General features: G+C 45.9%; 1 protein-coding gene and 1 long non-coding RNA gene across 3 annotated transcripts in view; one reads left to right on the top strand and one right to left on the bottom strand.

Moving 5' to 3' along the window:
* The window catches only part of CTNNBL1 (catenin beta like 1), a 47,241-nt gene that overhangs the window by 5,511 nt on the left and 25,381 nt on the right, over positions 1–16,349 (bottom strand). Inside the window, exons 11-14 of the mRNA XM_064391418.1 lie at positions 15,402–15,583; positions 7,201–7,298; positions 6,075–6,155; positions 445–582 (exon numbers count right to left, since the gene is read on the bottom strand). Of these exons, the coding sequence (XP_064247488.1) occupies positions 445–582; positions 6,075–6,155; positions 7,201–7,298; positions 15,402–15,583 (499 nt within the window). The remainder of the gene's footprint in view (positions 1–444; positions 583–6,074; positions 6,156–7,200; positions 7,299–15,401; positions 15,584–16,349) is intronic.
* Positions 517–3,567, top strand: LOC135282000 (uncharacterized). 2 transcript variants are annotated; one of them, XR_010348376.1, is made up of 3 exons: positions 580–1,123; positions 1,213–1,706; positions 2,618–3,567. It is a non-coding gene; the product is annotated as an uncharacterized LOC135282000 (long non-coding RNA). The 2 variants fall into 2 exon arrangements; XR_010348375.1 differs by lacking the exon at positions 1,213–1,706 and having other exon boundaries at positions 517–650.

The raw sequence follows: 16,349 nt of genomic DNA, 5'->3' as shown, positions 1-16,349 counted from the left end.
AGGAAGGCACATGGCACAAAAACAAGAAGCCACAGAATGCATTCACAAACCCCAATGTATTCAGAGGAAGCAGAGATGTATCTGTGCATTTTGCACAGATCAAGAAAAGCTGTAGCTGTGCTTTTGTGAGACCTCCTGAGAGCAGGTCCCTTCCCCCTGCTCCCTCAGCAATGGCATCAACATGGCCTTTCCATTTCAAACCCTGACCTTGCTCACACAGATTATATGAATTTGGTGACAACAATCAACTTCTGTCCCCACTAATGCCCTATCTGCTGCAACTTGATGGAACTGTACGGACACAAGTGCAATAAACAGCAGGTTTCCTCCCCAAAAGGGAATTAGAGAAACAATTACTCAACGCAGCATTTGCAAAGATTTAGAGCCTTGTCTGCACCATGAATGGAAACACAGATGATCTGCCAACCTTGCAGGCAGCTTTACCTGGGGAACGTTGGCATTACAGATCTCTGCCATGATGTAACAGATGAGCTGCAGCACAAAGAGCCCGGCGTCCAGACGACGGAGATAGAATTCATCTTCCATGTCATCGTCTATGATCTCTCCTCGGCGCACCATGTCCTGTAAAACCACACAAAGGAAAGGTGTGAGGATTCTCTCAGAGCACTTCCCATTAGGAGTGGCAAAATGTTGGTGGAATTTGTCGTTTCTTAAGAATTGTTTTGTTCCCCCAAACATTACCAGCCATATATTTCTTGCCGAAGAAGTATTTTTAATAATTCATTTAAATTCACAAAACATTTCATTCAGTTTTGAAGAAGTTTTGCCTTTGCTGGCCATGAAGTGTGTCCATCTGCAAGTCAAAATTTTAATTTAAACATACAAATCACATTTCTACATTGAGGGGTGAGAGTGTGTGACTATGGAACAAACGCATGTATCCGTGGTTTACAAGTTCTTTGTCAGAATGGAACAAAACCTGCTCTTTTACTGGCCATCTGAGGGTGCTGTTCAGCAGTGCAGAACATGACTCCAGCACACTCTAAGAGCTATCGGGCTTCTAGCTTCATGATTGACTGATACATGAGAAAGCACATCTGAAAATCCTGCACAAGGACAGCTTTTCCGTGCCCAGCCAGGCTCTTCCAGCTGTTTCTAAGAGGTGCTGCCAGGGTAGACCCAGGACAGGGCTTTTTAGCCAAAGACTCTCATGGGAATGATGACCCACCATCCATCCTTCTTCTTCACCAGAGAGACCTGCCCAGAAGGAGAACAAAAGAGGCCATTCCATTCCATTCCATTCCATTCCATTCATGTCCAGAGAGCTCATCTTCTTCAAAACACTGCCAATTCCCACCTGGCAGCGAGCTCAGAGCAGCCTCCTCTGAGCTGGCCCCAGATGTGCCTGTGCTCCATCCTCATGGGGACTGACAGGCCTAAACAACTGCGCCACGTGTCGCCTCCTGCATTTTGGGGTTTGTCTTCAGGTTTTGTTCTTAAACAAAGGAAGCAGCTCATCAGCCCCTTGAGCTCACTGCAGCGCTGTGATTTATTCTGCAGCCGTCTGGCAGGTGGAGCAATATTTCCTCATCAGAGCCATCACCTGCGAGCGCTGCGCGCCCGCAACGCTCCACAGGACGCGCCTCCTCGGGCACACGTGCTCCAGGCACGCAGTCACCAGCACCAAAGCTGACTGAGGCTGCCAAATTTTGCTGTTCTGTCAAGCCAAGCCCTCGCATCTAGTGGTGAGTTGAGGGTTTTAGGGGTAAGAAGGAAAATGAGCCCTGTGCAACTTTCCCCAGAGGGGGCAATGGATATTCCCCAGACAGAAATCTGATGGAGTGACTTAGACAGCTGATTCTCACTTCCTCTTGAAAGAGAGAGGAAAGCTTAGGTAGTGAAATACTTCTCCTCTCCCCCTAGAAATCCAGTCTGCCAGTAAAAGAACAAGTTTAGAAGCCAGTGCCTTCTTAATCATGTTGTGAAATCAACTGTTTTGGCTACACTCAGATATGACGCTTTAGCATCAGATCCTGAAGACTCCAACACATGCATGACTGTCATTTACTCCAGGTTTTCAAAATCATGGGCACAGGCTGGGCATGCTTGCACATGACTGGGCAAAGCTTGCCTGTGAGCTCTTGCCAGTAAAGAGAAAAATCTAATTTTGTGCAGAGAGTGACTTCCCTCACCCTAAATCCATGCCAAATGGCTCAAATCTGGTCTCTAAAGCTGAACAATGATGAGTCTGGCTAGTGAGAGAGCTGAACACTGACTGAATTACCTAAAAAAACACTCAAGAAGGACAACACACTCACTCCTGTACCACCGCTCACACTCTGCACTGCACACAGGCTCATTGGCTGCTCTGCTCAACAGTGCTAAATTCCTGAGCAGAAAAACATCCACAGGCCAGGACTCTGAATCTCCAGAGCAAGAAACAAAGGCCAGGTCTGCTCTGTATTCTGATCCGAGCACAGGAGCTGGATCCAGGCAGCCGCGGTCTTGATTACAGAGCGGCGCCGGCTCCAACAGCCCCTCTCAGCAGAGGAGATTATTTTGTGCCAGTAAATTAAGCAGATATGAATTAGAACACAAGTACAGTTTTAAGATGCTTTTTCACACTCCTCTTTTTTTTTTTCTTTTCAAACCACAGGCACCCTTTCAGTGCTAGTCTGCCTCCAGTACAGTACCAAGCAGCCCCTCTCCCACTTGGACTCTCTTTCAAAGCTGTCAGTCGCTAACCTCCAAATGAGCGCTCAGGTGCCATTTCTAATCTGCCAGCAATATGTACTGAGATGCCCCTTGCTGATGGGAGAAGACAGCAATAAGATGGGCTTCTGTGAAGCTAAAATGAGCTTCTCTCACACTAATGAGGCAGGACTGACAGGCCTCGAGGTGTCAAGTAGAGACTCCAAGCCTAAAGATGCGATGGATGTGCCAGTGCTGTACCAAAAATCACATTGCTCCACACAGGCACTGGAGGAGATTTCTGCATCCTCCTCCCTCCTCATCTATCACTCACCTTCCAGCACACACTGCACAGCTGGGCAGAGCAAAAGGATATTGATCAAGAACAAAGAACACCTCCAGGATGCTGGTTTTACACCCTCACAATGTGGAACAGCAAGGCCAATCCAGGAGGACAGAAATGAACACATTCCAAATAGCCATGCACCACAACAACCACCACAACGTGTCTCTCACTCTAAGGATGGAGTCTCTGCCCTTACTGCTTTCTGTCTGTATTTTTGGGGAGAGCTGAGGGATGCAAGACATGCTCAGGAAGGGCCTTCAGACCACAGGCTCATGTCACACTCACAGCCATCATGTCCTGCCCTCAGCACAGTTCCGAGCAATTTGGTCTTTCTACACCAAACTGAAAAGGATGGACTGACACAAATCCCCACCTGTTATCCCCACCTGTGGATACCACACTCATCCTAGCAGTTCCACCTCTTCCTTTCAAGGATAGAGTGGCTGAGCTGTACCACAATTAGCATGTAATTTGTAAGTCATTATAGCACAAAGTGTCTGGTGAGAATATTTTATTGAATAAACCTGATGAGCATAATTTTCCGTGGAACTATAAAAATATTAAACTACCTCTTGTCGTTTCCTACCATCTTTAGAGATCATCAAGGCTATTGCTGCCACCCATAATTATACCTCATTTTAGAGAGAGGTAAAGGCCACAGGATGTTGCACCGTTTCCTACAGAAATAATTAAAGAAATTGAGAGGAGAACAAGATATTTTCATTAACTAAAAACTCTGAGAAAAGTGCTAAGATAGACATCAGGTGTTGGGAGACAATGCTCTCATGGACTTTGCTCCTGGGTTTCCCATGGCAATTAGGATAATCACCAAGTTATCACCTCTGAACCCTTCTGAACAGATTCCACTGAAGCAAACTAGGGGGTAACAGTAAGAAGGGGCTCAATGACCTCATCCTGTTTCACAGTCCAGATCAGGGTGCAGATTATTACAACTGCTCCTCCTCAAAACAGCTGGTTTCAGAAATTCCTCCCCTCCCTTCCACCCTCAACTATTCCCCTACCATCACTGCCATGGGCTGAAAAGCAGGGCTATAAACCAAATCACTAAAATAAGCCAAGCTAAAAGAAATATAAAGGAGGAGAACTACAAGAGCAGGAATTTCTTATGCCAGCTGCACTACTAAAGATAAAGCACTCAGTCATTCCTTGTGTAAGCAGCTTTTCACTCCTTGTAATGCAAGACTTACACCAGGATACTCTGTCCATCAGACTCAGAGTAGGCTGAACCTGTAAAATCTCACCAAGTATCATTTTTCTGTGGGGCAGGGAGAAAGAGAAGGATCTGTATACCAGATTTTTGGGGTACCATGTCCTCTACTGCAAGGGAAAGGTCAAAAGCTCCCCAGTGACAGAGCACGGTTTCTAAAGTGTTCATACAATCCACCTCAGTGATTCATGTGCCACAACAAAAAACATTTAAAGAGTCCCATAAATCCTGTCACAGCCAGACAGTGCCACGATGTGACAGATAGAATGATGGCTTTTGCCTATTTCTGTGTGGGGTAAACACTTGAGCCACTTCAGATCTCAGGAGACCATGTCCCACTGACCATCTGATGATGCTACAAAATAAAGCAAATTATAATTCTCCAGAAGTGTTCCAAGCTAGGAACGAACTTGAACATCATATTTTATACATGTTGTGGCCAATATGTTGCACCCATGAGATGCTTCTGCCAAATCCTATTATTAGCTCTAATAGAAGGTAAAGAATTGAGGTCCATTTATTTTGGATAGGAGGAGAATCTGACATTCCTTAGTTTTACTTCTCTTATGCACTTAGTAGACAAGAATGGGTTAATATTATTAATTGAAAAGCTTCTACAAAAACTTCTTCACACTCAAATTCCCTCCACTCCTGCTTTGTGCTGGCTGTTTGCTACAGATGTAAACGTTTGCAGGCTGCTCCAGGGTGTTCCTGGATAAAGGGCACATACCCTTGCTCTGCATGTGGTATTTTAGGCTCTGTACAAGCAGCTCCAACACACTACAAGGCTTCAACTGAAAAAGTCCAATCTGGTTTTTGAGTTCTAAAACCCCCACACCAACACCAAAACGTAAAGAACGAATAATTTCTTTCCCTGTCCTGAGGAGGAAGGACAGAGCACAGAAGGAAAGCAGGAAGGGTAAATGCTGTTTTCCTCCAGGCCACTGCTCAGCGGTGCTGCTGCCGCTGCCCATATGGAGCCTGAGTGCTGGCAGCAAAAGCAGCTCCATTCATCACTCACTCCCGTGCCTCTTTGAGCAGCAGCAGTGCTCCGATGCCCTCGGAATGTTTGGCAGTGCCCAGAGAAGCAGCCTTGGCACGGGCAGGCAGCTGTTTGTCGGGGCCTGGTGGGGGGCTGCTGCCCGTGGCACACAGAGCGCGGCGTGCGCGACGGCAGCTGCAGCCATCGCTCTCCGTCGGTGCTAATCAATCTCACACCCTCCCCAGCACTGATACAGATAATCTTGTGGGAAGCTGGCCAAGCTCACTAACAGCTCTGCAAGCTGCTTCCTGACTCCAGCCGCTCGTTCCCTTTCAAAAGGTCTGTTCCAGCCTCAGTTCCAAGAAAGTGCTGTGCGGTACCAAGGCTGGTGTCACTCAAACGTTCACTGCTGGGGTGTAGAGAGCACACAGCCCTTGGCTGCTCCTCAGCCACTCATCAACACAGACACTTTCTCATTGCTGATCACAACTCTGCAGACCAGGGTAGGAGGCCTCACACATTATCATGTAATTGTCTCTCTGCATTTCACCTGCTCTCCATCTGCCAAACCAAGCAGGACTGCAGCCAGGTGAAAGTGAAGGCAAATTGAAACACAGACAGACTTAGGTACTTTAGTAAAATTCACTCTAAGAGACAGCCAGAAGCACTTGTAGAGAAATTCTTGGCCCACTTTATCTAAGGTTACCTAGAACTTGGAAAGTGAGGCAATAGGAATTAAGAGGAACAGCAGAGGTATGAGGGCACACCTGAGAACAGTGACTGGCTGAGCCAGAAGTCCTGTACAGATGACATGGCTGTGCACAGGTGTTACAGACATGACTTGGCAAAACTTAAGCAATACATACGTGTTTCTCCCCATCAATCTTCTTATCAGCTGCCTGCATTGCATCCAGGTACTTAAAATACAGTTCCATCAACCTATCAACCTGCAAGGGCAGAAGAGAGAGACATAAGCAAGAAGAAAGAACAGCGTAATCATCTTTTATCCTTCATGCAATTTTGTTTTCCTCTCAGCTTCAGCCTTCACAAAGCAACAGGCAGCTCTGTCCCTCCCAGGAAGGAACGTGTTACAGAAGGGGGGTACAAGTGCTGGTTGGATGAGCACACTGGGGCTGCAGGCTTTTGGATGTGATCCTATATGGGAACACAGTCCCTTCAGTGCCAGATAAACGGCAGCAAACAGACACGTGTCCCCAGATCACTCTCTGTGCTGTGGTCCTCCAGGCTCCTGGTTTCCCCAGTGGACTTGTCTATCTGTGCTGGATGTTCCAGCTCTCCCACTCTCCTCTGAACTGTGTTAGGGCAGCTGAAATCCTGTCTAGTAATTATCTACAATTGGTAGAACAGGTTATGAAAAACACCTTTAAAACACACTAATGAGGAATACTAAGGAGCCAGTATTTTCCCAGTGGCAGAATTTACAAATCTCTTGGGATCCCCAGTTTGCAAAAGCTATTTCTTTTCTGTGAAGCTTTGATCTATCCACCACCATGTAAATATTTTGGGAAGAATTTCCCAGAGCAAACACCACTAAAATGAAACATTCTAGGACAAGAGTGGAGAATGTTAAACGTGTACCATAGCAACTCCTAAATTCTCTGCAAAAGAGCTTCACCAGACACACTGGTGCCTTTCCACGCTGTCCTGATCTCAGAGCCAGAATAATGTAATACCACAGATTGTCTTCTAGGGCCAGGCTTCAGCAGAGACAAAACCCAGGACAGAATTGCTACTACCACAGCAAGGGCATGAGAAGACAAGAGCACAGGGAATGTGGAGGCCATGCACTAAACATTCAGTTTTGCAGTTTGTAGATACAATGTGAATGAGAGAACAAAGGTCTGTGACAGCAGAAGTCTCTGCAGGCAGGTACAAGGATGGCTATTTGTAACTCAGCAAGTGCACCAGGCACCCTGAGCAAGAACCCTCCCAAGCTGGAGGCCAAGAGACTGAGACACACTCAGCACTCACCTTCTCACTGTCATTCTCTGTGAATTTATTCAGTAACCGTGTCCTCTGCTGCCCTCTCAGGTTTCGCAGAAGGGAAGCCAGGATGGAACAGACATGTTCTAGAAATACAAAATGAAAATTGCATGCTGAGATCAGGAAGAGGAGCTCATTTCCCTCTGTAACATGCCATTAAATCCACTATTAACACTCCAGCACCTAGCTGTTGATAAGCAGAACCCTGGTTCCTTCCCATCATGGTGAGAGGAGCCAGAGCAGCAGTGAGAGCCACAAGCCATGTTTGCAGGGAGCACAGACAGCTCTTTATTCCAGCTCAGCCAGTGAGGTCTCCTCTGCCTCAGGGACCTAAAGCACAAGTGAAATTGGTTTTCTCCTCTTTTGTGCCTAAAGGAGCCCTGGCCAAAACCAGCACCCAAATGACCCTCAGGTCACCAAAGCAGGGACAGCTACTGAAACAAGAAAGCTGGAGAAAGGGAACAAGTGCACTCCTGCAGAGACTGAAGTGGTATGAGCTAGTGGAAAAATTCTCAAACCAGCCAGTTTCATTTAAAGAAAATCCTATCAATGAATATAAATGGACCACAACAAACCAGAAACGACCACATAAACATGTTTACAGTCTTCTCAATTGCACTTGGGGGTCATATTTTTCAGCACAAACCAAGGAGACAAGTAAAATTCAAGGCTGCAAGCACACTGGGGACACCTGTGTCAATGTCCCACCACTCCGAGAGGTGACTGAGCCACTCTCCTCAAGCCCGAGCGCAGCAGTGCAGAGCAAAGGAGAAGGGATTGAATCTCTTTCCCTTTCCAAACCAGTCAGTACAATTTCCCATCTGCATGACTGCATTAAACACAGACCTGCTGGTTTAGCCACCCTACCTTTTCCAAGACGACCTCACTGTAATCTTGCTGATTAAGACTGATGAAAATTAATGGCCATAAACAGTTCCTCAGCCATGGTAATAGGGAACAATGAGGCCTCAAGATTTGATATTTTCAGAGGGGGAAACACAGCGTGCAGAGGAGAGGGATCCCCAGTGCTGCCAGCCCAGAGCCACGAGCAGCCCTGACTGACCAGTCCAGCACAAAGAATGAGCAACACCACCGTGTTTGCTGGGAGCTCCTGCTCCCAGCTGCCTGGGCCCTGGAAGGTGAAGGCAGGCAGGCTGCCTGGCCAGGGTGCTGTGCTCCCTGCTGCACGGATTATCCGCATCCTGCACAAGGGCAGCACGAGGAGAGGCTGCACAGGCACACTCACACCCCCCCCCCCCCCCCATTTCATTAGCCGCTTATAAATGGAGCTTCCTTTTCGAAACAGATTTCTGCCTGAGGTGGTGTCAATTTTTCATGTTCCAAGGAGATTGGGAGCGTGGCTGGCAGGAGGAGCAGGCAGATAACAGGTTTATCGGGTGGCCGCACCGTGTGGCTGCTCCGTCATCCCGACAGCCCAACGGGGCTGAACGATGGCTCCGGGGGAGGCAGAGCACGCTCCCACTGCACACAAACTGTTACTCCACAAAAAGCAACACCAGTTTAAGTGCTGGCATTGTAAAAACCTTCAAGTTCTTGCAAGATCCCGTTTTCTTAAGGAGAAAGAAATTTTTCGCCATATATGCCAACATATGCTCTGCTGGTTTAGGAAGAAGTCAGCATTCTGTATGTCACACTATTTTTTCCCCCCAACCTTCTTTTTTTGGAAGTGTTGATGCAGCATTTTAGTAGCAGTATTCTCACCAATGATCTATCTTCATTGCTTTTTTCCAATATTCCTTTACTAAGAAATGTATTTTAGCCATCATTTTTGCTTTGGTGGTTGTATGCAGATATTTATCCATTTTATCAATAAAATCTTTAAAACTACTGACAAGTCTAAAGGAGCTGACACAGAGGTTTTGAGAACAAGGTTATTCTTTCAACATATCACTGCAGAAAAAGCCAGGAAGTATTCAATTGCCTGGTCAAAATGTTCAAAGAAATATTTCACAGAAGTATTTCTGAACCATCTAAACTGTTTTTTTATCAGCTTCCTGAAAAATAACACACTAGTGTGTTTTATGTTGCACCCAAAAATCAAGGTTATGCCTGATAATGCAAGTCCTGGCCCAATAAATACCAACATCCACAGGCAAGGACACTGGCCAAAATGAGGGCAAAGCTTGATGGAATGAGAGGCTGAGTCCATGATTCCGTGGATTAAAGAGTTTGCACAGCCATGGGAAGGGACAAACACCAACCTTGGGGTGCAGGCTCCCACAGATGGGGTCCCACCATTTTACCATGGACTGACCCAATCTCCATCTCACGTGTGCAACATCTTAAAAGCTGTAATCACAATATTTGCTCAGGGTTGGATCTCCTTTGGGAAATGGAGAGTAGCTGATGCTGTTTGAGTCCCCAGAACCTGCAGCTGCCTGGCTTTGATCCCAGTGCAGACAGAGGCCATGAGCTGTGCATTGCCCCAGGGTGAAGCCACAGGCAGCCTCCCTGCTACAGAATATTCTGGGAGCTTCTCCATAGGAATGTAACACTCAGCCTAAGTCCACATCCCCTGCACAAAAGGCATCACTTCCAGGAAGGGCACGGACAAGGCCAGAGGCAGAGGTTGCAGAAGAGCCCTATTTCAAAGAATGACTAAATGTGATTCCTTTGAGAAGCAAACACCAAACCAAGCTGTGCTGAAGCACCACAAAGGAGCCTTCACAGAAATAACAGGTACCAGCTGGCACTGGTACTATGCGTCAAGAACATGTTTTTTCAAGCAAACATCCCAAAATCCCCTAAATTAATGGATGTGGGAAGATGGGAGGCTTCTCTCTCACCAGTCAATAGCACTGCTGCTGCCCCATGGCTGGCTCACCTGCTCCCCACGACCCCAATCCTGCAGAGCACCATCCCAAACACATCCCTGGCTCTAGGAGGTCACATTCCATGTGCTTCCTGCAGCAGCACCGGGGTCCTGCTTAGCCCAGCATCACCTCAAGCTCTCGGGAGCCTTTCCCTCTCCAGACAGGCACAGAGACTTCAGCATGCAAGCAGTGTTTAAAACACCCTAATTAGATCGATCTTGACTTCAGCTCGGCGTGTTGGAATACAGATTAATCTATTCCATGGCTGGCACTGGCAGCTGCAACAGCAGGAGGTCCTGTCAAATCAAGCTGTAACACTACACTCCTCTGCCTTTATTATCCCCACCCCCTGCTTTTTTTCTTCTTCTTTTTACATCTCATTATAATGGACATCTGCCTGGCAGGGGAGGAAGCTCAACAGTGAGGAAGAGGAGGCAAGCATCATCCTGCAGGAAGGGGACAGTGGGCAGTTCTGGATGCCAGGGAGAGCAGCCCATTGGAAACCAAGCTGGTGAACTCAGCAGAACACATTTAAGAGCCTTCAGCCTTGTAAAGAACACTTATGATAAATTGTAGTTCCTAATTAGAAGCAGGAAAATACTAGAAAAAAGCAAGCCAGCTCTTTGAGATACTTCTACCCCTCCTTGGCACACAACTCAGTGGCTTCAGGGCTGCTGGGACACCTGGATGAAGCCACTGGTCCATCCCAGTATTACAGGTGGCACTGGGACATGCTATTCCAGTGGTGTAGCATCTGATAACCTGACTTGTTTCCACGTGCATTAATAATCTACATTTCAGAAGATTAACCCACTCAAATATCACTGCATTTGCAAAAAAAATCTTATCTTAAAATACTGAGAACAAGCAAGAACACCAATTTTATGGATGGGTGAAGGGGGGCCTGGGAGGGTTGGAAAAGCTCCACATGCAACAGCCCTGGTGAGCTGGATCCAGTCATCAAGCTGAACATAAAACAAAATTCTTTCTATTGACTGAGAAAGTTTATTTTTCTGATGTTCTTGCAACAGAGCACGCTCACTTTAATTGAGATAAATTTAACTCTGTTCTCAGCATCATGGCTCACTCAAATCACAGGTTCCTGTCGGAGGGTGATGGTGAAATAACAAATTGGCATAATAAAGTTCTGCTTAAACAGACTGATGCCTTCCCTGGGTGCTCACTCCTCAAGACCACCAAAAGAAAAACGTTTTCTGCTGGCTGTCAGAGGGTGCTCAGTTAATACCAATAACTCCTTATCAGGCCATGTTTCTGCTGCTGCCTTTTCACTTCCCCACGCCCAGGGAACCTGGCTCTGAAGCAGACATTCATTCCAAGGGCTCTGCTGCCTTTAGTGCTGTCACAAAGGAGTAAGAGTATATTTACTAAGAGATGGGTTTTGTTGTTGTTTTTAAAAGGAGGGTGTAGCTGAGGATCTCCAAAAGAGGCTTTGTTATTGATAGAGGGCAAACAAGCAAAACACCCCAGCGATAGGAATTCTCCTTTGGAAACTGGCTGAACTAATTCTCAGGTTATCAAATTAAGCATTCCTAAGTAAAACTGACATCTAAGACAAGAGAAGGCTTTTAAATGAAGATGAATTGGACAAACATCCTTTTATAGTTCATTACACTCTCCAAGTGAGCAAAACTCGGCTGCAAATAACCATCCTGAGAAAGAGCAGGAGGATATACAGCCTGTCGAGCAGCTATGATTGCCTCACTACAGACTCTCTAATTCAGGAGGAATTTGTGTTTTCTCCATTTTTAGCTCACTGAGACTGTTCAAGAATTTTAAACCAGCATCCAACGCTGTGACTCGACTGTGCTGAGAGCTGCTGCACCCTCATGGACAGAGGGACACCCCGACTCTCAGCTCTGCAGCAGGAAGGTTTTGGGAATGCAGACGCTCATAGAGCAATCCCCGCATTTCAAAAGTCACAACACAGTAGTGCTATTTAAAATCTTACTCTCTTTTTATGCCAAGAACCACGCAGAGGCAGATTTCTGTGCACTCCCTGCAATGACAGACATTAAAGGGACACTGCTGTTCAACCAGCTCACAATACACAACCACACTGCCAGCCTGGTTCTCTTTGTGGCTGCCCAACCCAGCTGGGCACTCACATGAGTATTGCAACTCCACAGACACAGGAAAACTCTAAGCCATTTCTGTCTTCAGCTGCAAAATATTTCTGGTTTGAGTTGCTTCACTGCCTCGGAAAAAGGGAAATTGCTTCCAATGAGTTTTTTCTCCCAAATCTAATATCTTAATATAATGATCTGTACAAACACAGGCAAAATTCAAGTGTAGATAATGTGCACTCAGTTAGACACCACAGGCCCAATCTTCAGGCTCAGATCATCCATAAAGATGGTTAAGAAATTTTCCCTTTCTTTTTTCCTAATTACATAGTGTACATAAAGCATAAATACGTGCAGTTTGGATTTAAATTGTTCACAGGCTCCCTAGAGTAAAATAATTTTTAAACACTGACAGTGTTGAAAATGTAGCTAACCAGCACTGACACCTTTATGCTAGCATTTAGAAAGGAAGAAATACATTACAGAGAAGTTACTTTTATCAAATTTAATTTGGATTATAAATTTCTGCAATAAATAAAGGCTCAGCAAGTCACATTGAGATTTTTTTTCACTGGGGTATTTATTATTTTGTCACATTCAGAACACTGCCTTAGAGACAATAAAACAAACATAGTTTTATAGACTATCTCTTATGTAAATAGCAACACTGCTATAAAATAAAGACAAGGGGATATTTCCCTACAACCATCAGATGCATACAGAAGATTTGGTGCTCTGGAGATTGAGCACTGGATGTCTTGGGAGAGGTGAAGCACCTGGAGCCACAGTGAGTGCCAGGCTGGTGGCACTTCAGCCACTGCACACAAAGAGACAGAGGGACAGGCAGGACAAACCCTTCAGCAGAGCTGTTTGGTACCTCACCCAGTGCTGGAGCATTTCAGCAAGGCTGGCCTTTAGGCAGCTGTAATTAGGGCCCAGGTTTCAGAGCCCACTGAGGATTTTGTGTTTTCCAGCACAGCCTGGAGTGCCCAGCCCAACACCATCCCAGCAGCAATGCAAGGAGGGCAAGCACAGCCCAGCTCCTCAGAGCTGCTTCAAATAAATACTGATGCCACTGCTGCAAAGCCATTCCAAAGAATCCTTTAAAGGAATCTCTTCCTCCATTTGGCATACACATGAAAGCTCTCCTAACACAAGATTGTCCTAATTAACTTTTTTGAAACGGATTGAACACAGGATAAAGTTTTTATGATAAAAGATGCAGACTGAACATGAGATTTCTTTTTGATCAATAAACAAAGAGATAAGCAAAAAGCAGCATGTTCCTAGGACCAGAACAGCACAGAGGGAACCAGCTCCATCATGCCACACCTGCACCACTTTCCTTAAAGCCAGAGGCACCCAGGAGCCTGTGCCAGGTTCCCCCCAGGAGCAAGTACTGCATGGTTGGGGCAACACTCAGCAGAGGAAAAGCACACACTGTGCTGCTTACACCGTGTCAGGACAGCGGCGTGACAGGCCCCAGGGAGCCCTGCTGAACATCTCTATTACCTCCTGTCGTTAGAAATTCAGTAACTCACCTGCCCACTGATGCAAAACAAAGAAAATTGGACTTACTACCACAGCCTTTTAGGGAGAGTTTATTTTAATAGAACTGATTTCTGGACTCATCTTAATGTTCTCCATTTCTTCAGCATGATAATGAGACGGAGATGTGATACAAAGCCTGTTTGCATGGATCACTTCATTCTCCTGAGGCCAGACTGGCTTTTCATGCTACCACAGAAATAGTCAGGAACTGACCCTGTCAGGGCTTTCCAGATTAATCCTCACAGCAGCCAGGACTGCCCACAGGTATCAACTGCAGTCTCCAGAAGAAGCAGATGAGACAGAGATTAGCTCACTTTCCAAAACTGAAAAATTAAGTCAATGGCATGAGCCACAGACTCAGACTCTACCCAGAACCTCCCCTTCCAGCTGAAGCTTTCTCTCAGTAAGAAGAATTAAACAAACCTCACTTTCACACTGCAAATGAAAATTTCTAAACCTCCCCTAAATCCATCGAAGCATAACTGTGTATTTTATTACATAAACCTGCAATTTTATTACATAGCCTACAGAAACCAAACCTATCTCTGAATAAACCCCAGACCACAATTTCCCCCTCACCATTATCTATCCAAGACAAGAAACACAAGGCAGATAAAGTGACCAGAACTGTCAGCAAGTGTGTGAATTGCTCTGGGGTTGGGTGACAGGTGAGCCCCTGCTCTCCACCTGTGCCAGGAAAGCAGCCACTGCCACACATGCCCAGCCCATGCCACTGCCCATTCCTTGTCCTCAGGAAGGAGGACAAGCAGCTGTCCCAGCTCAGCAGCTCTGCCAGAGAAGGAGCTGCTCAGTCCCAGCCAGGGACTCAGAGAGCCCTGCAGGGACAGCATCTCCCTCCTGGCCTTGGGAGAACACCTGAGTCCCACCTCAGCTGCCAGGACAGTCCCAAAGCAGGGGATTTGGGTTTCAAGCTCCCATGTTTTTGCTATTTCCTTCCACTTTCCCTTGGCTTGCTGCAGGAGCTCAGGATGGATCCTAGGCATATGTGAGAGCCTCTCAAACCTCTTCAGCTTTTGACAATATTCACCCTCTGCAGAACTGAGCCGAGCAATGAACTGGCACAAAACCTTAAGCATCACTGGCAGTATTTAAAGTTTCTTCCAAGACAGTCCATAGTCTACTTTATTTCCCAACAAAATGGGAAAGGCAGTGCTACCAGGAGCAGGAGGGACTGACCACTCAGCTCAGTGTAAGGTCCCACAGTAATAGTAGCTTTATTCCACAGCAGATCACTGTTAAAGCAGTTTTCCAGGGCAGAGAGTTAAAAAATATAAAAAGGGAAAAAAAAAGCAACTTCAAAAGCAATGCAGTTTATTTCTGCAATGCCTGATGTTCATCCAGTCACACTTCAGTGCTCAGAGCCATGAAAACACTGCTTTTGAGGTGACATTTGTAGTTGCCTCATTACTCTTTTCAAAAGAGTTTTGCATCAGAGTAAGAGCTTCAAACAACAGACTCTACAGGAGTAAAATAACTTATTAACAGCACATGAAATGGAATTGCCAGGAGCTGCTGATACCAAAACAAGCAGGACAAGCATGCCCTCAACAGCCAGTTGTGACAGGAGCAGCAGGCTGGACACCCAGGCCTGAAAGCTGTGAAGGTGGGTGCTGTGCCCTCCCCTCCTCCCTGCAGGTACTTTTCAGACACTGGCTGTCCATTCTCCACAGCAATAAGAAGGATCTGGAAGCACACCTACCTTCGTGTTCTTTTTCAGTTGTTCCAACTTTCTTTATCTTTTTGGGGGATTTCATGAAGAGAGGGAAGATGGTTCTCAGCCCAAGGATGTCCACAAACTTGTGACAGTTGTCTGTGCCCTCTGGCCCAATCATGGCATGGTCCAGCACCTTCAGGGCACTGCTGCGGGAAATCTTCTTCTCTCTGTGAAAAGAGGCAAATTAAATTGTACAGGGACATGAGGAGCTTTGGAGCACCCTACTTTAAAGAGACAAGGAAAGGAACACGACAAGGACAAGATGAAGAGTCTGAGCACAAGCTCTAAGCAAGATTTCTCTTCTAGAAGCCAGAACATTGTATCAACAGTAACTCTTTTCAAAACTGTGGCTGAGAATATTGTCTTGGTTATTTCTTTTTTAATGTCTTTTATTTCTTTTTATTTTCTGTTTTTTATTTCATTTTATGTATTTTATTGTCATGGTTTTATTTTCTTATTTCTTGGCTACTGAAGAAGATATTTTTTTTCATTCCTTTACAAACACTGGCACAAAACAGAAGGGGAAGGCTGGGTTGGATACAAAAGGCAAATACTATCTCCAAAAAGATCAGGACTTCAATCTAATCACAGTTTAATTTAATAAAAGAGTAAGTTGGGTGAGCATAGCTGGGTCAGTTTTAATGAAACCCCATCACCAGGAACCACACAATGGAAGGAGGCTGACAGAACTCTGGGCTGCTCTGCTTTAATGCCAGTTCAGAATGTTCATAGTGGTAACCCACACCAATAACAGAGGGATGCCCTGAAAATGATCTCCAGCTGCCCTGTACCTCACAAACCAAACCAGAGGAATTTATAATCCATCCAGGATGGAAAACTGAAACTGAACTGAAAAACTGGTCAGAATACAGCCCAGCCCAAGTGAGTATCAGTAGGATCTAACATGAGCTTGGAGAACATAAGCCACCAGTG

This window comes from Passer domesticus, chromosome 16 (assembly GCF_036417665.1).
Source record: "Passer domesticus isolate bPasDom1 chromosome 16, bPasDom1.hap1, whole genome shotgun sequence".
Classification (NCBI taxonomy): domain Eukaryota; kingdom Metazoa; phylum Chordata; class Aves; order Passeriformes; family Passeridae; genus Passer; species Passer domesticus.
The sequence above is the reverse complement of the archived record's forward strand: the minus strand, read 5'-3'. Positions and strand labels throughout refer to the sequence as shown.